We start from the raw sequence: 25501 nt of genomic DNA on the forward strand, positions 1-25501 counted from the left end.
GGAGTCACTAAAGCTTTCTCAAGCTCCGCCAGGAAGAGTCTCCTCTTGAAAAATTTGGACTGGAATGTCATCTCAGGTGCCTGTTCCTCAGGTGCCACTTCCTCGCTATCTGTTGACTGGTCAGTCTAATAATAGTCCGGATCAAAATCAGGATCAGCGTTTTCTTCAATTTTTGAGACATCTTCCTCTATCTGCAGTTAAATCTCCTCTTCATCTGGTTCAAAAAGAGCCTCTCTGACAGGAAATCGCCTCATCGGTCACCTACTCATTGTGTTCACAGTGTAAAATGAGAGCAAGGCACAAATAAAGGTGTATATAGAGGGGAAATAAGAAGATATGAACGTGATGTGGGTGTGTATAGGGCAGATTTAAATCTGATGAATGGACATAATCTAGTGTTTCCCATTCATTTTCTATGGCGGTCACTTTTGACTAAACCACTCAAAATTGAATGAAAGTGGTGATCAACAATATTATATGTACAAATGCCTAGTGTGGAGGATATCATAAGGACTTGAGGCAATCAGATTTAAAACACAATATTTATGATTGATTCAAGTTGTAAATCGCTCAGATGTGACCCGAACACGACATGAGGGTTAAGAAAATTTTTTGCGCTTATTTATAAGGAATGTGATTAATTCTCTCTTACGTATGATTTATGGACATATATGTGATCTGAAAACTTTGAAATCCTTGCAATACCTCTCTCTGTGTCAGTGTAACCACATCAGTCTCTTGCTCTCCGTCGTCTTTTTCGGTACTGCTGCATTCGTCTCATTCGTCTGGTACAGAGCGACATGCTGGATAGCTCGCTGCCTCGCCTGCTGCTCATACTGGCAGCTTCTTGTGAAAAACCAGTTAGGTTAGAACACCAAAGTAAAAACAGAAACCCCAAGACTAAATTTGGTGTTGCTCCATTGTTTGTTTTTGGGGTGAACAAGCCGGCTGAAGGGGATGGATTTCCGTTTTTGGTCTTGGCCAATCGATGAGCCGGGTTTTCTTCTTCCCCATGCTTTTTTTCTTCCTCGTTTCGGGCAATACTGCCCTTAATGAGCAGCTGTTGTACCTGCGTGACGTTGTCCAGGCGGTTTGGTCTGCTTTCAAAAGTGCAGTGTGAAAGTGAACCAAACCAAATGAAGGTGTGAGGTTGTTCGGCATTCCCCAACCTATTGAACCGAGTCCCCCGGACTATCCTGGTGTGAGGGCGCCCTTAATTATCTGTTGTGAAGGTTATTTATTTCTGCAAGTCACCTTATTACAACCTGTACATGCCATCCTAAACTAAAAAAGAAAACCTTTTTTTTGTAGTTTGAATGTAGGGAACTTAAGTCAGAGCCACACTGAGGCCACTAAATGCCTACAATGTGATAATATCAGTTTACATCAGTATAAAATTGAATGATCAGTTGATTGATTTGATGAGTTTAAACACAATGTGACTAAATGTTCCACTAAGGGAGGGGCCTCTTTTCCCTTAGAAAGGGTTTTTGACTCAGCCTTTTATTACTTTTGTTGTGCACAGTTTGTCAAAAGTAGTTTTCCTCCATTCTTGGGGTCAGTTTTCTGTTGCTATTCTTCATAGACCTTGCTATCCTTGTAGCAGGTTGTAAAATATTTCAGGTTCTGATCTGGAACTAGGTAGGAAAATAATTTTAAGTCTTATTTTGATAATGACAATTCAATTCTTGCATACTTTCACAGCTGTGTAAAGGAGTCGCGCTTCCCAGATTGTTTGTTTGTCTCCCTAGTAGCGCCCCTAAGTCTGACATTAGAAAGTTGTGAGGGAAGCATACTGATGTCTTAAAGCCTTGTTGGTCTCAGAGACTGCAATGTTTGGTGAATAGTGACAGTTTGTCCTGAAGATGGTCAAGCAGGACAGGAAAGGTCACAACGGTATCGCAATCTGCCCAGTAATGAATATCCTTGTCTTTGATGGACAGATCAACCATCTGTCCTTTCAACTGCAGTATTGAAAAAACTGTGTGCAGTGTCCTGCCATCTCTCCACCCAGTCTCTCAGGGTTGGGTGGGGGTTGCTGTGGCAGACAGCCAGGCTCTTCTCAGGAAACTGAGGCAAGCAGGGAGTGGTTCCTCTTCCCTTCACTACATCCTGTTTCCACCCTTCACAGCTCACACTGAACAGGGGTCAGATCAGCAGCTCCCACAGTTATCCAGCACCTTGAACAGCATGTGAGACGCTCTGCTCACGTGGGCTGTGTGGCTGCTCTCCCCTGTTAACATGGACACCGAAAAAAAGCTGACAGGTTCCACGACGCAGACGCGCTGCTGAGGTAGGCAGTGTGTCCCCCCCCCGGCCTTATTCTTTCAAAGTCCATTTCTTCAACTGCAAGAAAACAAAGAATCAAAGACTGGACAACTGAGTGTGGCTGTAATGTGGCTGTGTCACTCCATTCTCCTACATTCTTTTACTGGACTATTTAATGACCACATTTCATGAAACTTCAAAAGCTTTTTAATTTAGCATCGTAACGCCGCCATTTCAGCCATTTTTGGGGGGGGGGAACTCAGCCTTTTATTACTTTTGTAGCGCACCGTTTGTCAGTTACACATGTGTGGAGAACAAACCGTGCTCTGAACCGATCAGCAGCTAGAGCGATAAGATAAACACACAAAACACCAGCTGTGTCACAGTTTCTTTACTCCAAATGAATAAAAGGGATCAAACACATAAATATGATCACCCTGCCAAACAGAGTGAAAGAGTAAAGCCTGGCAACAGTATTCAACATATTTTATCATTTGTAGCAATGTGAAGCAACGTTTCTCATCTTTCAGTGTCCTTTTGGAGGTCAGGAAAACGACCGTTAAAGTGCATTCATATGTGACAACAGCCCATTTCTGTGGACGGACATTTGACGGGCAGTCGAGGAACATTTCTGCTGAATCAACAGGACCTGTGAATCACCAGGATTACACAAGACACATCCAGAGTCGGGCTCGAAGTGACAGCTTCCCTCAGCCAAAGAGTCTCACCTTTTACAGCCACACAGACACAAGTGATGCTGTTAAAATCATCAGCTTGTTGTTGTTGATGTTGTTTACCATCTTGGTGCATTCTCTTTCCCTCCATTGGCTCCTATGATTATGCTAAGTAGCCAACGATGGATCCTTTTATTATAGTTAAAAATGCATTACATGTGTGACACTTCAAGTTCACAGGTCAAAAGTCCCTGAATAAATGAGACTACAATGGAAGAAAAGTCTGTCAACATTAATATAGGGTTGATAAATAAAATGACATTATATGAGCTTAACAAGGATATAACCAGATAACTATCTACCAAGCAACTTATCCCAATCGCCCCTTTTTACACAGAGATCGTCACCATGAAGACGACTCGCTGTTGTGGCAGCTGCAGCAGCGACAGCAAATTGCTGCTCGACTGTGATTTTAAGCAGCACACTGGTTTTCCAGAGACAAAACAGCTGTGAAGTATAACACAATAGCAAGGCAATCTACTGGCATCCTGTCCCGCTGGCTCACTCTTTTTAGACTGATGCCGACGTGGCTGTTAGTACGTCAGCTGCCTGCTCAAAGGCGGGAAAAAAAATGACCATCCAATTTACTGAGATTTCCATCTCAGTAAATTTTACACAGGCGGCAAGGCAGAATAATGGCGAGACATTCCCGCCTGTAAAAGGCTAGTAAGCTAACTATCAGTAGATAAGAAATGTCAGCTTGCTTTTAGGCTCAATTGATTAATGCATTTGTTAGATTTAGACATCTTATGTAGGTCTTGCATAGCTGCTTGTATTCAGACGTTCGATCACGTCAGTGTGTTTTGTTAAATGAAGGTTTTTGCAGAAAACCATGTTTCTGTTCCTCAGCTAAGAATATTGTCTTGGCATTAATACTGACACAGATAAATACTGACATATCTGCAGTTAGCTAATACTGGGTGATCATAAAATTGACCTGACAGATTTATTGGTGTAGCTAATTAATAATCTAATTTCATGGAATTTTACAGTTACTTTTAAATGTTAATTCAATGTAAATGTATTGAATGATCTGTATGTGCAAATGACAGTGGTAGACAAGTAGTAGAGGTAATGCATTTATCACTGCAACAAAAGTCCCAGTCAGGCATGGAGGAACAACTCTGGAGGAACCAGAATTCTAAGTTGGGAAATTGGACATCTCTCAGATTTTGTTATTGATGGTGTGGTGAAGCCCTCGCCATTTTAAATGTAGGGGGACTGATATCGAAACCTAATGCTAGCTTTATTAACATTTTGTGCTTTCATTTTGTGGCTGTGCTTGGGATATCTTGGCTTATGATGACTCCACATCTGGTCATAAGAAGGTAGGTACACTACTTAACAAATGAATAATTGTTTCCATCATTACAAACCACTCTGAACACTGCTCACGTGTTTAAGGCCATTGTGCATTCTGTTCTTAGAGAATCGGTGCTCTTCATGTAACCTTCTAGACCAGCCTCTTTTTGTGCAAAATGATTGTACAACTTGATACATTTGCTAGAAATACGGTTCTGTCCGCAATCCTATCACAAGCCTTGGTATAAAGACAGATAAAGAAGCACATATTCTAAAAATAACATAATATAGTCAGAGCTCACTGTCCACTTTAAAAAGTTTTAGTATACATTTAATAGCTTGCTGCTGTATCGCATAAGACTGGACTTCATTTACTTGCCGTTGGCATTCAACGTTCACGGGGCAAAATCAATCCCACTGTCCTCTATGGCTGCCAAAAGCTCACTGACCTGAACTAACTGTTCCTCTGTAAGGATCAAACTCGGTTAATCAGACTTCAAAGGGCAGCCGAATCACTTGTCACAATGGACCAGCAGGTTACACGCAGCTCACATGAGTTCTTATGTAGCTTAAGATCCAGCTAACAATTTATAATTCCTGCCGTTAGCGCATCATCTCTTCTTCTTCTGTTGTCGCAGCATCTTTTTCCTCTTCATGATCATCGCGTGCAGCTTCTCCAGACCCTCCTGCAGTCCCTCACCGATGATAGCGCAAGCAGGCTGAAGGTGCCAGGGTGTGGCGGTGCTCAGCTCACCCAGAGCCAACATGCTCTCCATCTCAGCCAGGCTGAGCGAGTTCCTCAGGTCCTGTTTGTTAGCCACCAGCAGAACTGGCACACCCTGGTTCTCTGCCAGCCGTGTGATCTTGTGCAGCTCTGTCTTGGCCTCCTCAGCGCGCTCAGCATCCACCGAGTCCACCACGAACACGATGCCATCGGCGCAACGCGTGTAAGAGCGCCACAGAGGCCGCAGCTTCTCCTGACCACCGACATCCCAGAAGTGGAAAGATGCCGTCCGTCGACTCCCTCCGAGCGACACTTTGATCTTCTCCGTGTTAAAACCTTTAGTTGGGACTGTGTTCACAAACTCATTGAAACACAGACGATACAGCACAGTGGTCTTTCCTGCGCAGTCCAGTCCTAGAATGACAATGTGGAGAGCCTGGAAGGATGGTAGGCAGGGGCGGAGGAACTGAAGATCGGATAATCTGTTCCCCATCTTGGTATACAGAGCTGGAGGAATCTTCACCAAATATCAGCCAGGCTGTAAGGACTGCAGCGGGGTGGGGGGGGTCAAGACATTATGCAGAATGAGTCAAAGCACACAAACACCACGCCAAGCACCATGTGTGCCACCTTATGTCAAATCCAACAATTAAAGATAGTTTTATATCTGAAGACAGGCAAAGACGCGTTCATTTGCTTGATTTTTAAATGGAGCCTGGCATGTAGTTCTTCGTCGGTCCTATGCAGAGACCATACTATCAATCAATCAATCGATCTTTATTTATATAGCACCAATTCATAACAGCGTTATCTCAAGACTCCTTCCATAAAGAGCAGGTCTAGACCAAACTCTTTAATTAGAGAGAGACCCAACGATTCAGGAATTCAACATTAAGGATTCAAGAATCCCCACAACTAGTACTAGTCTCCAGGCTTTAATGCCAACAAGTGTAAAATCCTAAAAGTTAAATTGGCTTTATTTGGCCCAGTGTGGCTGACAGCCAGGCATACACATTTGCTTATAACGTTAATTCCTGAATCATTGGGTCTCTCTCTAATTAAAGAGTTTGGTGGAGACCTGCTCTTTATAGAAAGAGTCTTGAGATAACGCTGTTATGAATTGGTACATAATTAAAGATATTGAAATTGGTATATAAATAGGTAGATAAAACATTGCCATATAAATAAAGATTGATTGATTGATTGACATTAATGATACACAGAGGACCAGATAACAATGTTATTTTTTACATTGTGGGGAAAAGTCTTGCCTATAAAGGTAAATGTGATTTTGACAGCAGTCGTGTCCTACACTGAAAAACAGCACTAATAATACGGTCATAGAAAACGTACCTTCACAAACAGTGCTAGTCCATTTCAAAATGTTTAACAGTATGTCCAGAGGGGCTGTGTTCCCACCTCACGCTCTGATCAAAGCCTCAGACACACTGAGACATCCAGCTGAAAGGACTCAGTGGCACCAAGCCAGACAGACTAAACAATAGAGTTTCCGCTAAGGTTTTTCATAATAAAGTCCCTGCTGGGAAATGTCAAGCGGATTATTTAAACCCTTCACTAGTTTGAATAATTGGGACGACTCGGGATGTTTCCTGTGGGTGGGACAGTTGGCATCCTGAGGGGCTGGAGGATAGATCCCCTTATGACATCACAAAGGGAGCCAAATCTAAACAGTGTGTTTTCACACGTTTGCTGAAAGATGGAGCAGGGGGGAAATTTGAGGGTCTCTAGGCACACCAGGGACACTTTAGCTTTACATATGGAAAGTGCTTCTGTAGTGTCAGATATACTAGTTATTTAGGCCTTAAACTTTTCATTTACATTTACAGTTTTTCATGATGGTTTAGATGATATTAGACATTTTCCTCTGATGTGATTTTCTTTCTAAACTTTTATTGCGAAGGAGTGATGATTTATGTTCTGGTCTTATTCTGCCTAACACTGGTTGACTTGACATAGACCTATTTTGCAGTCTGATTGGTGGTGAACAGTGCCTGCTGCAGTCATGCGCATGCGTGGATAGAACAAACACAGCTGTTTCCTGTGGAAAGGATGGGCTTCATTCAGGCCAAAGTTAAAACCTCTCTTCATCTATTACACGCTCTATTACACCTCCCCTAATTATGAATTATGACATTTTATGAATACTTCCCTGGACCTTGGTCTAGATACAACACACAAAACAGCACTTCATTTGATAAAACTCATTTGCTCTCACTACACTTTTTCACAAAATCGCAGCCAAATCTGAAACAAAAACTGAGCTCCCTTTTTGAAGACTGGGCGGTTCAAGGCACTGATTGGGTAACTTGGTATCAATACTGTAGCTCTTTCTGGGGTACAGCCTATGTCCTGTATGTATGGCACAGTCATCCTCTTCTCTCACAATAACAGCAGAACAATAGACTTAGTACATCAACTGTGGACCTTATTGGCCAATTAAAAGCCAGCGTAAAGACTTGCATGAGAATATTTTTGATTTGTGGAGAATATAGTATCAGAATCAGAATCAGAATCAGAATTCCTTTAACAATCCCCAGGGGGAACTTGCTTTTTGTTACACACAGCTCCAAAAGAATAAGAATAAACTTCAAACACAAAGTAAAATATAAATATATAAAAGTATGAATAAAAAAAGATGTATTAGTGTCAGTGAAGAATATAGTGTTACTATTCCAAGTGCCTTATGATGTGTGGAGATCATATTGTTATTATTCATAGTGCCTTATTTTGTACCTTATTCACTGCTTTGTATTTACAGGGACAGACACATATTGCTTAAATGTATTGCTATAGAGTTGGCCAACTTCATAATGTTAAAGACAGGATACAAGCACTGAGCCCAGGTTCTGAAGGGTTAGACACATGAGAGCATGAGAGAAGTCTGGCAAGAGGGCACACGAGCTTCCATGCACCACACTAACATCTCCAAGGACAAGAGATGCTCTCTCTGAATGCCACTATTGTAGAAGTTAGACAAGACAGACACAATAGGGACAGGCTGCACTGAAGGATGATCATGCATGAGACTAGAATAGGGAGGGAACCTTTTCCAGGTTCGGCTTTACTGGATTGGAGGTCGTGATGCCAAGAGGCTGGGACCAGCCTGTGCACCAACAAGGGAGAGCCAAGTCTAAACCATGGTCTCCCCCCCACTTAATCTAAACCATGGTCTCCCCCCACCTAGTCTAAACCGATCACAATTCTATCCACAATATCTGAATGCACAAATTGATGCAGAGCCTGGGGCTCACTCTGCTCTCTGTTGGCTACGGAGGAACAGCTTGCTGTCCATGGCCACGCTTCTGTTTTATTCTTACAAACATTTAAACACCTGAAATGAGAGAAGTTGCCTGTCTTCATTCGAAATAAATGAACACGACAGATTTGATCACTGAAGTAGTTTTTCACCCACACTAAATAGTCCAGCCACGATAAGTCTTGTACTTGTATAGCACCTCTTCAGTCTTTTTGATATCTTCTCACTTCACTCTCAGACGGATAGTCAGAATACTTTGGTGTAGCACAAAAACTACTTCAATGATCAGATCAAACAAGTTCTCACACTAGTCTGTGCACTGGCTTTAAACGGCCAACAAGTAATACATGCATTTCACAATTCTCTATCAGTCATTCGCTTTTCTCATTTATCACAGTTTGTTGTGAGAATGGGGCTTAATGTGCCAGACAGACATTATGGAAAGAATCTGGAGGATCCAGTCGTTGCAGCGCTAAGCAGCGGTAGATCAGAAAGATCTGTGTTCTGCCAGATAAAATGACGATGGTTTTGTCAATAAAGTCTGAAGGCTGTGAAGAAAGTGATTTAATGGCTATTTCTGGGTAAAAATGATCTTACAGGTCTATGTCTGTAGGGATCCTTTCTGTAAAGTTGTCAGACACTATGTTAGTGGCAAAAACAAGTGCTTTTAGTGGACTTACTTTGATGATTTGAGTGGACCTAAAGGATTACACTGCAGCTATTGCAGCCCTTTCACAGCACGCTCACAACTGCAAGTTGAGGCGATCTACTGGATCAATTCCAAAACATTCGTCAACCTCCAGTTTTGAACCCAGAATATGTAAAAACAGGGCTCAAAACATCAAAGTTAGCCTTTAAATGTATTTTTGGATAAATGGGCAAATAGGTGTTTTGCTAGTGGTCACTTTCTTATCATTTGTCCATTGAAAAAAAGTCAATCAATCAAGTTTGTGTCTGGCTGAAAAAGCCATCATGCATAAGTCGTAGCTCACCTGCTGATGACTAATGGAAACTTCACTCAGATCTAAAACAGCAAACACTACACATCCCAACACACTTTTGGAGATGAATCAATTCCAGAAGCTCACCAGATTTGATAGATCCGGCTCTGGCACCATTCCAGACAAACACCTGTATCATAAGACTGTGTATATAAGAGGCAACATCTGTCACAGCTGTGGAGCTGATCCCACACGTCCAGCAGCCTCACATCATCTTCACCCAAGTCATCCTGACTGAACTCAGTCTGCACACACGTTAACACGTCCGCCCCAGAGCCTTGTTGTGCCCTGCACGTTGATTTTTGGGAGGAGCTGTGGCATTAAGCCAACTGGGATCACCCGGCCAGTGTTCCCATACTACTGAAGGCTGTCAGTCACATGACCCCACGCCATTGGTCCATCTTTGTTTTTACTACTAACAACATGCACCACATATCTACCTCTGCATTCACTCACCTGCACGCACCACTGATACTGATTTACACGCCTCATTGGACATTTGGGTGGTGACTTTAGTTACTTTGATGAATTTAAGGTGATAATTGTCGAGCTTGAGTGCATCTCCTCCTTTGTTGTGGCTTGCAAGCCGGTCACAACACAGTATTCTAATCATTAGTAGAGTATTATTAGAGTATAGAATGCACTGCTGTTGTGTGGGAATGTAGGAGCCAAACTCAGGCTGTCTGCTGGAACTTGCTTTGCAAGCTTCACATTAAGAATACTGGCCACTGGCAAAGGTCTGTACTACTGCAGTGACTGTTACCAATTACAAACAGGTTTCTATCCACTAACTGAAACCACAAAATGTAAATTAAAGTGAAAGCTGAACATTCAAACAAGTTAAAACATGGTTTTTGTACAGATGGGGGGGCTGAAACCCCGTGACAGTGTTGGTGATTTATCCAAAATTGAAGGCACACTACCACAGCACCCTGCAGCAACATGTCATCCCATCTGGTTTAAGCTTAGTGTGACCATCGTTCTTTTTTCAGGACAGGACAGTGAGCTCAAACACTCCTCCAGGCTGTGTGAGGGCCGTTTGACCAAGAAGGAGAGTGATGTGCTGCATTAGTTGACCTGATGCCTCCACAGTCACCCCACCGAAACCCAGTTGAAATTGATTATGGGGGGGGAGTTGGATCCCAGAGTGAAGGAAAAGCAGCTAACAAGAGCTCAGCACCTCCTTCAAGACTGATGGAAAAAAATCCAGGTGACCTCATGAAGCTGACTGAGAGAACGGCAAGAGTGGGCAAAGCTGTTATCAAAGCAAAAGGTGGATACTTTAAAGAATCCAACATAAAACATTCTGGTTTGATTAACATTTTGTTTACTGCATAGTTCCATGTGTTCCTCAGTTTTGTGGTCAATATTAGAAATAAAGAGAATCCATTGAATGAGAAGGTTTGTCCAAACTTTAAACTGGTGCTGTGCAAAAAGGTTTTAGGCAGGTGTGAAGAAATGCTGTAAAGACGCTTCAAAAATATGAAATGTAATAATTTTTTTTTTTTATCAATTTACAAAGTGCAAAGTGAGCAACAGAAGAAAAATCTAAATCTAATCAATATTTGGTGGGACCTCCCTCTGCCTTCAAAACAGCATCAGTTCTTCTAGGTACACTTGCACAGTTTTTGAAGGAACTCAGCAGGAAGGTTGTTCAAATGTCTGTGGATGTATTCTGCCTCAGACCCTTCTGTCTCTTCATGTGATCCCAGACAGGCTGGATGATGGTGAGACCAGGGCTCTGTGTGTGGGGAGGGGGGGGGGGGGGGACACCATCACTTCTTTACACTGAAGTTAGTTCTTAATGACATTGGCTGTATGTTTGGGGTCGTTGTCCTGCTGCAGAATAAATTTGGGTCTGATCAGATGCCTCCCTGATGGTACTGGTGATGGAAGTATCTGCCAAACAGAACAGGATCCACAGGAACCAGAGAACTACAGCAGGAGAACCAGGACCAGGATCCACAGGAACCAGAGAGATGAGAAAAGCACAGAAAGGCTCCAGGGAAGATACCAAGTTAGTAACAGATATTAAAGAGACATGAAGCAGAAGGATGGAGAGGAAGAGGAGGAGAGAGGAGCCCAGTGCATCATGGGAGTCCCCCGGCAGTCTGAACCTATAGCAGCATAACTAAGGACTGGTCCAAGGCCTGATCCAACAAGTACAACAGAGGAACGTAATACTAAGAACAGTGAAGATACTGTGCACTAGCAGGCTGGCTAGCTAAGCTAGATAGACTTCACAAGACAATCATGTATTTAAAACTTTATTCATGCTCCCGGAACAGTCTAAAAAATGATTTCAAATATTCATTAAATATTAATAGGGGTTGTTAAACAATAACACCGGTGACTCTGTTAAGAATTAAAAAACAAATCATGAGCTTTTTTTCTTTTTTAAATCCAGATCATACACAAAGATTGAATCATGTTGGATACAAAGGTGGATGATTTTCAGTCTAAATGAAAAAAATATACGACTTTGTTATGCATCATCAATAAAATATTCTAGTTGAAATAGAATAAGAACACCATTTCTGACAAGATACCGACACCTCCCAATTCAACATGTTCAACAAGTCAGTCATAATAGCCATTAAACTACAGCATGCCACGGAATGTAAGACGTACACTTATCAGCAGGGTTGGAAGAGTACAACATAATGATACATTCACAGAATGTAAGAAAGTAGGAAATTCAATCTTCATGATTGAACTGAAGACCTGGAGTGGTGTCATGTTGTCCTGTCTGCATTGTTTCTAACCTGTGTGGATACCCTGAAATCAATTTGATTTCCTATCTTGTGCTTCTTTAAAAATATTGAAAACCTAAATGACTACCATTAAATTCAAATGCACTGATGATATAAACAGTTGGGAGGGGTAACAGGACTTCAGAGGGACTTTACAGTGGAGTAGTGAATGCACCAGGCTAATGAGGAATTGAGATGAGTTGTTTTAGAAAAATTGGAACCGAGAATTTGTGTAATTGCTCGCCGGTTTGTGCTTTTACTAGAGTGGATTTCCCATTTTTCAGTTTCACATGATTGTAAGTTGTTATCTTTTTGTTATGGACAGACTAACTGAAAAATAAAATGACAAGACACAAAAATGAATCACCTTTACATCTTTATCTGAGCAGCCAGTATAGAGCTGGGTTGTACATAGCTTGGCTCAAATATGGGTAGTGTGGATAAACTGTATTGTATAGAGCAGTGTAACGCAGACAGAGCAGTTCAGGCCTGGGCACACCGGACAGCGGCGCAGTGATATTCATTCTTGTGAATTAGGCCTTGCTATAAGCATGGAAATGTAGTGATTATTCCCAGGGGTGAACGTGCGAAATGCATAAAGATTTACTTTGCCGCTGAACCAAAATCCAGTGATTGTAGGGATTTTGTTGAAATGAACGGATTCTGCTCTGAAATTGCTTTGGTTTTACATGCTGGTGTGATTCTGTGAGTCTTCAGTCTTTCAATCATTATATATCATATCATATCAGGATTTAGACGTGCCTTTTTCTCCAAATAGCAACGTTTTGTGCTTCGTCATCTCGCATTCATCTTGGAATTTCTCCAGTCTGTCATGACAGAGGCATGCCATGGAGGAGTAAAAAATACACACAGAATATCACTGACCATTTGTTCAATGCATCAAACTTCAAACTTGTAATACTGTCTGAAATACGTCCGTAGAATTGCTTATAGAAAAGCTGGCACCGAGTAAAATGAACATTTTAGGTCATTAAAATTATACTTTTAGTTTGAAAAGCACCTGTAGTAGTAATATCAGTAGGTGTTGGTACTGAAGACTGAAGTATTGGTTTGACACTGATACTGAAAAGTTAAGCAGAGATTGTTGGATGAGAATAAAATCGAGCAACACAAGACCATTATTTACAATACTGCTAAAAACCTCATTAGTGTGTTAGCTGGAGATAAGAGGCCTACAGTTTAAGTTTGCAGTGAAGACACAATTCCTTTCCAGTGCCATCTAAAGCGGATGTAAATATTACCACAGTTATATGTAAAGGACAAGAAAAGAGTAGTAGCAGCTTAAAATATAGAAATAAGGATCTCTATATTTCTAAAATTGTTTTCTTGTTATTGCGAGACATACATCTGGTAATTATGTTTTAGTCTTCTTGTATATTCTGACAGTTATGGATCGTTTCCTTGCAATTATGAGACATAACTTTCATATTATGACACTACATCTCGCATCTTATGATGTGAAAAATCATAATTAAGAGGTGAGATCATTTGTTTTCTTTACTGACTGCAATTCTGCGATTCTATAAGAAACATTCTCGGTTTCAGTGTGGATTTCCTCTGGTACTGATATTGAAGTAAACATTGAGGCATCACGGCAACAGCAGTTTGTTAGACACTGCAGGTGGAAGAGAAGGGAAAACACAGTGAGCCATCTAAGGCTGGCTTGCAGGGCCCAATCAGGGGCAGCGATGAGAGACAGTAGTGGGTTCAGTAGGCAGGACGTGGGATGCTGAATGTTTTGGTCATCCCTTTGAACGACGTGGCGTTCCCTCCACAGTCCACATACTGATATATCTCCTGAGATACCTGCTCCGCATGGCCAAAGTATGTCGTGGTGACGGTCACTCTGCAGAAGGGGGGAGAGAGGGATGAGGTGAGGCCAAAAACACACACGACATGTCGCAAGTTCAAATACTGAAATTAAGGTTAAAATAAATGACAGAAGATCTACGCAACTTACTGCGTCAGGACAACAATGTTGTGGACCTTGATGGTTTGCAGAGTGCAGTAGTCACTGAAAAATGAAACAAGTGCTAGTGAATGTGAACCAACTAAAAAATGACTGACAGTGTTTCCTAATGATGAAGAAATGTCTTCTTAACACAGCAGCAGTATTCATTCACTATAACTTAAACATGTTGGCATATTTAGTTCATGACTACATCCATCGACAAACAAAGGCAATGTAGTTGTTGGCTCTGCTGTGAAAGGTTAGTTCCAAAATAAGGAAATGGTTTCAGTAGTGGTTATAAAAAAAGGTCTACAACAAACCACAGTCATAAGGAAGTGGTATAAGAAGTGAGGTCTATTCAACCAACCACATGAATTAAAATAGCAAAGCCGGCCACAGCCAAATGACCAAGCAGAGGTTAAGTCATACTCTGTATGACAACAAGACCAAAAGGTCTACAGCATCACTGAAGCACAGCAGTGCTTTGAGCTACATGCTTATAAATAATCAAATAAATCATTTTTAATGTTTTCCAACAGAAATGTGTGTCATCAGAATGTACAACACCTCAGTCTCTCTCCTGCTCTCTGTCACTGACTCATTTTACTGTCTCACTTACATTTAAATTTGCTTATTGATTATTTGTCCATTCTATTGTTTGTCAATTGACTGTGTGAGCTACTGGATACCTGAATTTCCCATAAGGGAATGAATGAAGTATTTAGGAGTAGTTCTGAGTAATGCTCTACTAGTGTTGAAGGTACGAACAAAGCAGCAGATTGTTCTACTGCTGGCTGCAAAAACTCTTCATGTAGTCTTCATGTACTCCCACCATCTGAGGAAGTGGTGGGAGGATGGAAATGTGACAGAAATGTCCTCACAGTGACTGCAAAATGTGACTGTTGTGTGCGTAATGTTATTTTATTAGGGGCTGCTTTCTTAACAAGGCCACTGACAGAACAAGGATGGATAGTTACCGCCTGTTCATGACGCGATATGGAGGCTGTAAGGTTTGCCTTGTTTTATACCGTTTTGCTGATTATTTGGTAGGTAGGCTACTCTGTTGAACTTTAGCATTTAGCATCAAACATTAGCTTGTTGCTTCGCTAATGTGAGTCATTAATAAAGTGGATCCCCAAAGTTCTTGGGGAAACCATGTGTGTCTGTGCCTGATTTTGTGCCATTCCATCCTGTAGATATTGGCCTGAACTAATATCTACAGCATAAGTGAAAACCATAACTTGCTGCTGAAACTAATGGAAAAGTCATTGGGATTTTTTCATGGCAAATTTAAAAACAGTTTCAACAAGTCCTGAATAAAAGAACCATCATTGAGGTAGGATTAAATAGCCAGAGTTCCATACTTTAGTTTAATACACAGTACTTACTACATATAGCTCATCTCATCTGCTATGATGGTGGGGACCATATAATCAATCTGGAAACAGAAACGGAGACAACAATACTGAGTCTGAGTTGTACCCACACAGAGGAATGGTTAACTGGTGGCCAGATACTGAGCTGTACCTGTTTCATGTCCAGAAGACTGATGGCAGTGAAGTTACTGATGCGAGATTTACCAATCACTGTCTTGGCAAACTGCACCTGAGCTGTGATGTTGGCCACCTCCACTGAGTAGTAGTTGTTGTTGGTGATGTTGAGTGTGTTCTGGAAGAGATCATTAGTAGAAGTTACTTCTAGACACACGTATAGCTCATAATACCACAAAAACATTGTCATCGTTTATTCATTATGTCACAAATGACAGAGAGAGTGGAAAAGGCACAGTCCCAGGGGTGATAGCCATTGGATTCCCAACAGCTGGCAGTTTGCCAAAAGGTCAGTTATCTGTAATTTTAACATTTCAAATATATATTGAATGATGTGCCGTACTGTGTGGCAACACACCCTTGTAGCTCTTATGTTTATTGTGTATTGAATGAATTTTTTCGTGTTCTTTCGTGTGTTTTTTTGGACCAACAAGGTTGTCTACAGCTTGGAAGACAGCTGCACACACAAGGGAAGCATTCCTTTCGTTGCAATGGGAAAAGGAGTCAGACACCCCATCCTGTCTGAGCTGAAGAAGCTGTACTGCAGGTGCAGAGATGGTGCTATGCGTAAGGCTAAGCTTGCAAGGAGATACAAGCTAGCTTTTACCATCAAGTATAATGGGAAATGTCAACTCTCTGTCTGACAAATGTGAAGCACTAGAGGCATTTATGAAGAACGTGCAAGCATACGGTGAGTGCAGTCTAATCTGTTTTATGGAAAACTGGCTGAACGATAGCATCCCTGATCTACCCGTCTTCATGGCAGTACGAGCAGACAGAGATGCCACAGCGAGTGGAAAGAACAAAGGTGGAGGACTGATGATGCTTGTGAACAGCAGACAGTGCAACCCAGGTCACATCACTGTAAAGGAGAGGATCTGCTGTCAGGATGGTGAACTCGGTCTCAGACCTTACTAAGGGAGTTTTCTCACATCGTCACCATTGTTGCAGTTGGCTGGGTTATAATCATGTGTGCAAAATGCAGTTGGTCAGGCTATAACAGTGAAATGTGCAGTGAGGTAGGTCTGTAGTGAGTTCAACAGTTTAACAGCCTTTGTTCCTCAGACTGGTGGTTCTGTTTCGAATGCTCCACAGCCTCCTGCCTGAGGGGAGAGGGGGAAAGAGTTAAAGTGCAGGGCAGGTGGAGTCCTTCATCATGCAGACGACCCTCTTCCTGCACCTGCTTTTGTAAAGGTCTATGGTGGTGGGTGGGCTGCTCCCCACAATCCTCTGTGCAGCCCTCAGCACGCTCTGCAGAGCTTTCCTCTCTGCAGCAGAGCAGCTGCTGTGCCACATGGGGGGACAGAGAACACTCTACATCACACATCTGTAGAAGCAGGTCAGGACTCAGCTCCCAAGTCCAGTACACCTCAGCCTCCTGGTGGGCCTTCCTGACCGGGCCGGAAATGTTGCAACTCCAGGTGAGGTCCTCGGTGAGGTGTATTCCCTGGAGTCCACTTCCACAGCTGCTCTTCCAATGGGGTGAGTCTGGTGCTGGGGGGGGTGTTGAAGTCCTCAAAGCGGGTGTAGAACTTGTTGATGGCATCAGGCAGAGAGGGGTCCCTTAGGCATTGTGCCCTTCCACATGCTGGGGGTCGCTGATAGAGAAATGACCCTGGATTTTCTGGGCATATATGGCTTTGGCCCTCTTAGCCACTAAGTGCTGGTGTTAGCTTTTAGCTAAGTTAAAAAGCCGGCCTACTTGCCTCTTGCCTCCTAACCCCTGCACTCTGCTACACCAGTCCTCAGGAGCTGCAGTCTGTCTACCATAGCTTCAAGCTCTGGTGAAGCTATTGTAACCGTACCGTCCCTCACTCCCATTAGTGTGGCTGAGCTGTACATAACACGTGCATTTACCCTCAGATTGGCCCTAAAGTCAGGGCAGACAGCTCATGCAGGTGGTGGGTGAAGAAGTGAAACTTGAGCTGCATGCAACAGCTGGGTGGAAAGAATGTCTTCACCTGGCCTTATCCACCTGACCTCCTGTTCTATTATGAGTCTGATGTGCTGTGCGTATTCTCTGAGCCAGAACCCTTGAACTTGTGCCATTCAAAACTCATGACACAAGACTGGAAACATTTTCAAGCACTCACTGCTTGAAAATTCAGATGTTTTGCCCTCCCCCCGTCCCAAATGTCTGAAGCTTTTTTAAACTAAAGTCACAACAGTAGACATGATGGAACAAATTCTAATCATCGATTGCAGTGCTATAACATGTTTTTAAACATTTTTTGTATAAATAATAAAGTTTATCTAGAAACAAAGGTGGTCTCAGCATATGTCCAGTTCAATATTGGAGAAACACGTGAAATTTAAATTTGTAGATAAGCCTAATAAAATCTATTGTCATGACTTTTGTGGTTACACCATTTGGTGTTTTCAGGCACATTGAGCCTAACACCTTTTTTTTTTTTAATGTTTAATTGCTCAGCATGCCAACACTTATTTGGCACTGAACCAGCTCCGTCTGGGGACTCCATAGTTCTACTAGGAGACTATGGAGTCGTGAAGGAATTTCAGGTGGCCTCAAGGACGTTCTGGTAAATCCTTTGGCAGTTCAGGATGGGAAAGCATGGCTTGGCTCAGGCTGTGTTCAATCAGAGAGAACTGCTGACCCAGACTGCAGATATTGTTGGGCGGTAGAAAGAACACTGAGAAATTCCTGAACCCAACCAACACGTCTCGAGGGAATCCTAACCCATATCCCTGGCCGAAGTCTCCAAGGTAGTTAGGAAGCTTCACGGCACCAGGGGTGGATGAGATTGGCCCAGAGATGCTAAAGGCTCTGGACGTTGCTGGGCTGTCAGGGTTGACACATTTCTTCAATGTCATGTGGATGTCGGGGACAGTACCTGTGGATTGACAGACGGAGGGTATGCTCCAATTATTGGCATAGCCTCCCCAGGAGAGCCTACATTAGGGTGCTAGAAAGGAGGCTCCACCCGATTGTCCAGTGGAGGAATGCTGATTCCGTCCTGGCCGTGGAACAGTGGACCAGGTCTTTTTTCAGTCCGCCCATCCAGTCTACATGTGCTATGTGGACTTGGAGAAGAGGACCTATGACCGTGCCTCTCTGTGAATCCTGTGGAGGGTACTGCAGGAGTATGGGGTACCGGGTTTGTTTGTCTGGGCTCAGCCTTAGAGATGGGGTGAGGAGCTCAGACATCTCGGAGGGGCTTGTAGTTGAGCCATTGCTCCTTTACATTGAAAAGAGCCAGTTGAGGTGGTTCGGGCATCTGGTCAGGATGCCTGCTGGGTGCCTCCCTTTGGAGGGTTACCGGGCACGCTGCACCGGGAAGAGACCCTGGGGTAGACCCAGAACTCGCGTTGCTCAGGAGACGGACGTCTGAAGTGCCCTGATTGACCTGCTGCCACCACGAACTGACCCCGGATAGGTGGAAGATAATGGATGGCTCAGGTTCTTTGATGTCTGCAGTGAAATGTTGCCCATGTTCTAACAGTCAGTGACTGCTAGTGAATGGTTTTATGCTGCAGTCTGCTGGGGAGGTAACATGACGGCTGGACAAGCTGGTTAAAAAGACTAAAGCTCTAAACTCGTGGTTTAGAGAATACAGTGGTGTGATATAGCACTCTTGAGTACTCAAATCAAAGAATTTGACTTGAATCCCAGTATAACCTAAGAACAAATTCTTTTTAACTGGGAAATATGTCAAATTCAGCAGAAATGTGTCATTAAAAAGGATATACAGACATTCCTTTTACTGTGACTTGGGTAGACATGTACACGACTTATTATTTATATCAAAAGGTAGAAATTAGAACATAATTGATACATACATTGAGACAAAGATTGCTGTGCATGCTACCACGCAACATGCTAATGTTTTCTGTCAACACATGGGCTATTGAGAAAAAGTTTAAACATAGCACATGTATGCACGGCCAACACAGTTTGTGGTTCCTGCATCATCACCTGTAGCTGAAATTGTTATATCATCTAAATAGTTTTCTCTGTGGCAGTTACAATCATACTTAAATCACTTTAAAGGGATCAATGGAACGACACTGACTGAGCAACTCCTCTTCCAGTATATAGTAAACCATATAAAAGGGTGCAAGTACGGACTGGTTGTTACTTTGGCTTAGATGTGATTCGTTGTTTTACTTTGAGGTGTATTCTTTAAACTTCTCATTAACTGCCCAGCTATTGAGCCTTCACTTGAGCCTTTAAAGTCTAGTCTCAATGTAATGATCATCAAAAAACTAGCTGGGCTTGAATATACACAGTTTATCTGATGACATACCAACTAGCATCGCCTATAGACATACAACCAAAGAACTTTGCCCTGTGCCTTTTTGAGGTTGTTAACCATTTATCCACTAGGGGGCAGCAAAGACACAACTTTGGAGACGACGCTCTTTACAGGGGGCTTTTAATGATGGACACTGCAGAGGGATGTCTACATGGATACATTCTCTCTCAAGTGGCAAAAAGCTGAAAAGATGGCTTATACTTCTTAAATAGTAAAAACAAATACTGACGTGGAATACTTTTACTCCATCCTGTGTGACTACTGTATCGTATTAACTGTATGTTTATATGTATTTATCTCATCCGCACAATAATTATACGATAGCGATGAGAAATTCCGGCTACCCTTTTTCCGAAACATTCATAAACAAACATTAGATGTATCCCTTGTGTTGTTATGTTTTTGGCTAAACGGCATTTAAATCATATCGTAAGCTCCAGTGGTTTCAGACTGGGGAAGCTCACCGTGATGTTGAGATAGACGCTGCGCTTGTCTTCGTCGTAGTTGACAAAAACAGACTTCACCCCGACGTAGGACACATCAATGGAGCGGGGGAAGAGGAAGAAGACAGCCAGACCGGACAGTAACAGGCAGACCACCACTGATGCAGATACATACAACTTCCTAAGGAGGACACGAGACAACAACGTGACTGCCTTGTTAAACACACACAGCGAACTACAGATCGTTATACAGATTTGTTTTCACATTTGTATTCATACTTTCATAACCGATTATTTACACCAACATAAATCACTTTATGTGAAATGGTTTTAAGCTCCCTCAGGGATGCAGTGATGTTCATCTGGAGTGAGGACATGGCAAGCGTGTCACAGCATAAAGCTCGGAAGCAGAGGGAAACAGCTGGCCTGGCCGACTCTATCCAAAGGTTAAAAATACACACAGCAACACCTCTATCTACCTGATTTGTTAAATCCAAACAGAAACATACATCAGCTTGTGGTTAAAGGGGAGTTACATGCTCAAACTATATTCTTGTTGAACACTAATCAGGCGCTCACACTGTGAGTGTTTTCCCGAAGTCTTGTCTTGTGTTTTATGTTCATTAATTTTATATAAAATACATGTTGTTGCTTTGGGATTTGAAGGTGCTAAAATAGATTAACTAATGATAATGCATTGTAATTTAAACTGCACTACTTTAGAGCTGGGAGGTATGAAGTAATGCAACAGTCTCAAGTTTTTGTGGAAAAAAAAAAAATCCAAAAAAGCCTTTCCAAAACTAAACTAAACTATACTTTTGAGCATGTTAGCTCAACTTGGATTTTTAATTCAACCTACTATATTCATACAAATAGACCTTAAACAGTGTTGCTGCCCCAAACTGTTCTTCGAAAGAACACACAAAGATAAAGGTACTTACGTCCTCCTGGGTCGCAGCCTTTGGTCGCTGTATGGAATCAATGCCACAAGTTGATTTTCTTGTCCTGAAACACAAGCAACAATCAATGTTAAGTCAGCCGGTTTGGAAACAACATATGTCGTGTAACTAAAGGATTATCACGGGCTCTTGTAAAGCCAAGCGGTCACGGAAGACTGACAAACGGGCCGAAGACTTAAAAATAAGCAGTTCAACTTGGGCCACGGTGTTGGTGTGCACAGCAGTGTTACCTCTGGGGATCCTCCCAGTGCCCTGACACGTCGGACACGTCACACTGTCTCGTCCTGTGAACTCCACGTAAGGAAACTGGGAGACATCTCCGCCCTTCCCATCCTCTGTCTTGGTGTCCTCCAAAGGAGAGGTGAGACAGTCGTGAGCATCATCACGGCCTGTCTGCTTAGTGAGGTGGGAAAAAGACATCCCCATCGTCACACCTGGAAGTGATGAGGCAAACACAAGAACACTGTGTAGTGTGAACCGTCTGTGACTGGCTGATGGCCAGCGACCAATGGAAAGCAATGTTGAATAAGAACATGAGGCAAGTACAGCTGCTACGGTCAGTCGATGAAATGATTAGTTGATGGACAGAAAATGAAACAGCAACAACTTAATCATTGATAAATCGCTCACAACTCTCTGGTTCCAACTTTTCTGAGTATTTTCTGACTGTAAACTGAATAAAGTCTATATTATATTATATTATATTATATTGGGTGTTAACATTTATTTATACCACTGATTTCAGTGTCAAGAAACAAGCAGATAATCGGTGTCCCCTGCGGCAGGCAGGCAGACATCTACACACTGCTCAGTAACTTTGTTGAAGTGTTCCAGTCTCTCAGCAAATTGACACAATGGATTCCATGTGTTATGATGCCAGTTCAAGCTGCTGCAAATAGTCAGTCTATAACTATTCTGATCATCGTTTAAGTAATTTGTCCAAGTAAAAAAGCCAAACGTCTCTGGTTGTAGCCTCTCAGCCGAGGGCCCTTGATGCTTTAGCTGCTCTTTAACTGACATTGTAGTAAATAAAAAATACTTATGGGGGTTTGGACTGCTGGTGCGACAGAATAAGACCTTTGATTCAATCATAATCAAGTTATCAAGGGACTATGCAGAATGGAAATCCATCGTTAATTATTATTGTCAGTTTCCTCCATGTGTAGGCTACTGGTTGTGATCACAAAACATCCTCGTGCCTCGCTGCTCTTGGCCATATCTAAACCCAGGCTGCTCGAGCTAGCCCTGACGTTCACATCCCCTCCACTAGCTTAGTTTAAGCCTGGGAACTTTAAGTGGAGCTAACATTACTGGCCTAACAACACACACACACACACACACACACACACACACACACACACACACACACACACACACACACACACACACACACACACACACACACACACACACACACACACACACACACACACGGTAGTTCTATAGCAGCAGGAGAATAACACTGTCGCTAATAACAACACGCAGTAACTAAAGCCAAGCTGTCAACACGCCTCCTTAAGAGAAAACCTTACCAGACAGTGGAGCCCGTTAACTAGCTAGCTAACTAGCTGGTCGCTCACAGTTAAAATTGTTAACTACTTCCCTAACGTTAAGCTGGTTTAATATCAAACACGTGGAATGAATTAGAAGTTAATGCTGCTATAACGCGTCAGTCGGGTGTAATAAGGAGGGAGAGCGCTACCTGAACGCCACTCTTTATTTACCTGCTCGTTGGTCAGCGGTTCAGTCCAACCTCTGCGCAACAGACATGCGCGGACATGAGGCGTTCTCGGCTGTAGGAAAAACCAGATTCAAGTTTAGAAATTCGGTTGCTGTCAGTTGCCCATTGATACCACTACTGTATACACTGTTGCACATAAAGTTGGAATAATTGTTCAATACCCCCAACTATGTTAAAGCCTGAATACACAGTTTGCAAAGGTTCATTGTGGTTTAAATTTCACTGTGATCTGTTTGGAAGAGTTTGATCAGTAAAGTTGAGAAGATATACACTTTATTTATCAAGAATAAATCACATTGTCACAATCATTTCATGAGAAGAGGTAAAAAAACATTTGATTCCAACTTTATGGGCAACAGTGTACTATAGTAGAGAATATTTGGAAATATGTAATGAATTCGCTTGCGTTTCAAGTTGGATTTATTTATTTTTTCATTAAAGGGAACGGACTCGATGTAGGTGATTTTGAAAGGTATGAAATGCTTAAGTCAGATGCAATAAAGATTCACATCTTATATGACTGTATGTTCTAAAAGGCCATGGTGAAATAATAATGATTATAAAAGAATGGGAAAAGGGAATGGAATAGTCACAGTAATAATATGGTCATTTTAATTTTTAATTTCTTTGACTTTTTTGGATTTACATTTAAAGTTAGTCTCTTGTGAACAATATTAAACAGAAGACAAAAAGAAAGAAAATAAAGAAGAAACACACTCATTTTTTTTATATTACAGTAAAGCCTCTAAAACTGTGATTTTCTGCACCTTTTCCACCTGGGGGGCCTAAATGCTTCATTGATGAATACCCAGTGAGCAGCAGCTTTCTAAACTTAGAAGTATTTTATGTTATTGGAGAGTACAATGAGAGAACTCTCTGTCCTTTGAAATGAAATGTGATGCCGTAAGTCAAATTAAAAACTGAGATTGCACAAGTAGGATTCATCCACTTGGTGGTCGTTGTTATCCAGTTTTCCTGATGTGGATAAGGCCAGTAACACATCTGACAGTATCCACCTCTTTAGTTGTCAAAGGTTTAAGTCACGTCATGCTGTACATTCTTCAAACCTACAGAATGCAGTGCAAAAAATCTAAGATGATTTGAAGTGTTGGTCTGTTTGTCATGTCATTTACATGACACTAAAAGAAACTGAAGTGGGAACAGATGAATCATGTCAACTCATTGGCTGATTGTTTTTCATAAAACTGTATACCATGAGAAATAAGTGATCCCTCTTTAATATAAGACAACATGATTTGTTGAGGTAGATGAATCTCTCAAATATGATCTCAGTGACCTCCAGTAAAAATATAAATTTAGGACTATGTCCTTCATTACAGGTGCTACTAGACGAGGGCTAACCTTGTTTGAAAAAGAATTAAATTGGAAATTCTTTCTCCTGTGATCACTTTTGACTTAGATTTAAATTCAGAAATGTGTCTGGTACCGATTACAATGTTATTTGCCACAAGTTCCTCGCCAGAAATGACAGCCCCACTGCTCCACGCTCTTTTTCTTTTACACAATCACAATTAATCATTCATTCATTCAGAATTCATTCATCAGTAACAGAGAATAAGAGACATTCCAGCACAGTGCGCATGTATCCCCATGGTAAAATAGTGATGAAATGCTTTGAAACCCAAAATGTGATGTCGGTTCTGTCAGCTCCTGCCAACTCTGCAGGAGACACCAACACCACAGCACCTAATTATGAATGATCATTCTGTGTAATGTGATGTAAGTCATGAATTATTTGCATTCATTTACACTTACTGTAAAAAAGTTGTTTTTTGTGTACTTGTAATTGTTTGAGTTTTTTGTTTTTTTTAAAAAAGCATTAGTTTTACTTTTAATGTCATAGTGCACTTTGTTGCATTTCAAGTCAAGTCCCTTACATTGTGAAAAGAAAAGTCACACAGGAGACCTTCCACCTGGTGCAATCTTTCCTCTCTCACCAAGTTAATGCATGGGTCTGACAGGGCCTCGCTCAGGTGAACCACCCCAAGGCACTTGGGGCACAACTCACGGCCAACGTGAAGTTGAGCTCCACAAGAGGCACACACCAGCATCACCTTATCACAACAGGGGGTCAGAACTGTGACTAAGCTGCAGAACGTCATCCAGAACTTCTAGCTGATTTATATCACTAACACAGCTTGAACAGACAAGCAGTCCGCCGGTCAGGCTAATCGACAACCTGCTGTTAGCCTGCTTGCCTAAATTGCAGATGTAGCTAGGGAATCCAGGCGAGAACTACGACTAGGCCACAGAACGCAAGAATAGAACTTCCAGCAAAATCACTGCAGCTAGTTGGAGATCACTATAGACTCCAGCTAGCTGTCTGCTTCAATTAACTTACTGTCCACGTAGCCTACATACAGACTACGTTTTGTTTCCTACCACTGGCAGTCAGTCAATGAAACAAAACCTCAAGTAAGTGGGAGGTTTGGTAGGGACTCAGATCCTGAGCTCTCATTGGAAGAAGCCCACTGGAGTCCAG

At 42.1% G+C, this 25501-nt stretch overlaps 2 protein-coding genes across 2 annotated transcripts; both read right to left on the reverse strand.

The window, feature by feature from the left end:
- Window positions 1-4804: 4804 nt before the first annotated feature.
- Window positions 4805-6453, reverse strand: arl4ab (ADP-ribosylation factor-like 4ab). Its single transcript, XM_070846421.1, has 2 exons — window positions 6382-6453; window positions 4805-5566 (listed from the first exon to the last, which is right to left on the reverse strand). Exon 2 carries the CDS (start codon window positions 5519-5521, stop codon window positions 4916-4918), a length of 606 nt encoding a protein of 201 aa, XP_070702522.1. The 5' UTR covers window positions 5522-5566; window positions 6382-6453; the 3' UTR covers window positions 4805-4915.
- A 7226-nt stretch (window positions 6454-13679) lies between these two features.
- LOC139215898 (transmembrane protein 106B-like) lies at window positions 13680-21688 on the reverse strand. The gene is made up of 7 exons (XM_070846937.1): window positions 21488-21688; window positions 21240-21303; window positions 20320-20479; window positions 15559-15699; window positions 15420-15469; window positions 14041-14094; window positions 13680-13926 (listed from the first exon to the last, which is right to left on the reverse strand). The coding sequence occupies exons 1-7, from the start codon at window positions 21681-21683 to the stop codon at window positions 13788-13790; spliced, it is 804 nt and encodes a 267-aa protein (XP_070703038.1). The 5' UTR covers window positions 21684-21688; the 3' UTR covers window positions 13680-13787.
- Window positions 21689-25501: the final 3813 nt, after the last annotated feature.

Source organism: Pempheris klunzingeri, chromosome 16, assembly GCF_042242105.1.
Source record: "Pempheris klunzingeri isolate RE-2024b chromosome 16, fPemKlu1.hap1, whole genome shotgun sequence".
Taxonomy (NCBI): domain Eukaryota; kingdom Metazoa; phylum Chordata; class Actinopteri; order Acropomatiformes; family Pempheridae; genus Pempheris; species Pempheris klunzingeri.

Bases quoted from the DNA above. Each gene is read 5' to 3' on its own strand.
- arl4ab (XM_070846421.1), bottom strand. From the start codon at position 5,521: ATGGGGAACAGATTATCCGATCTTCAGTTCCTCCGCCCCTGCCTACCA.
- LOC139215898 (XM_070846937.1), bottom strand. From the start codon at position 21,683: ATGGGGATGTCTTTTTCCCACCTCACTAAGCAGACAGGCCGTGATGAT. The intron at 20,480-21,239 runs GTAAGTACCTTT...TGTCCTCCTTAG, and splicing joins AGGCTGCGACCCAGGAGGAC to GAAGTTGTATGTATCTGCAT. The intron at 14,095-15,419 runs GTAAGTACTGTG...TTCATTTTTCAG, and splicing joins GATGAGATGAGCTATATGTA to TGACTACTGCACTCTGCAAA.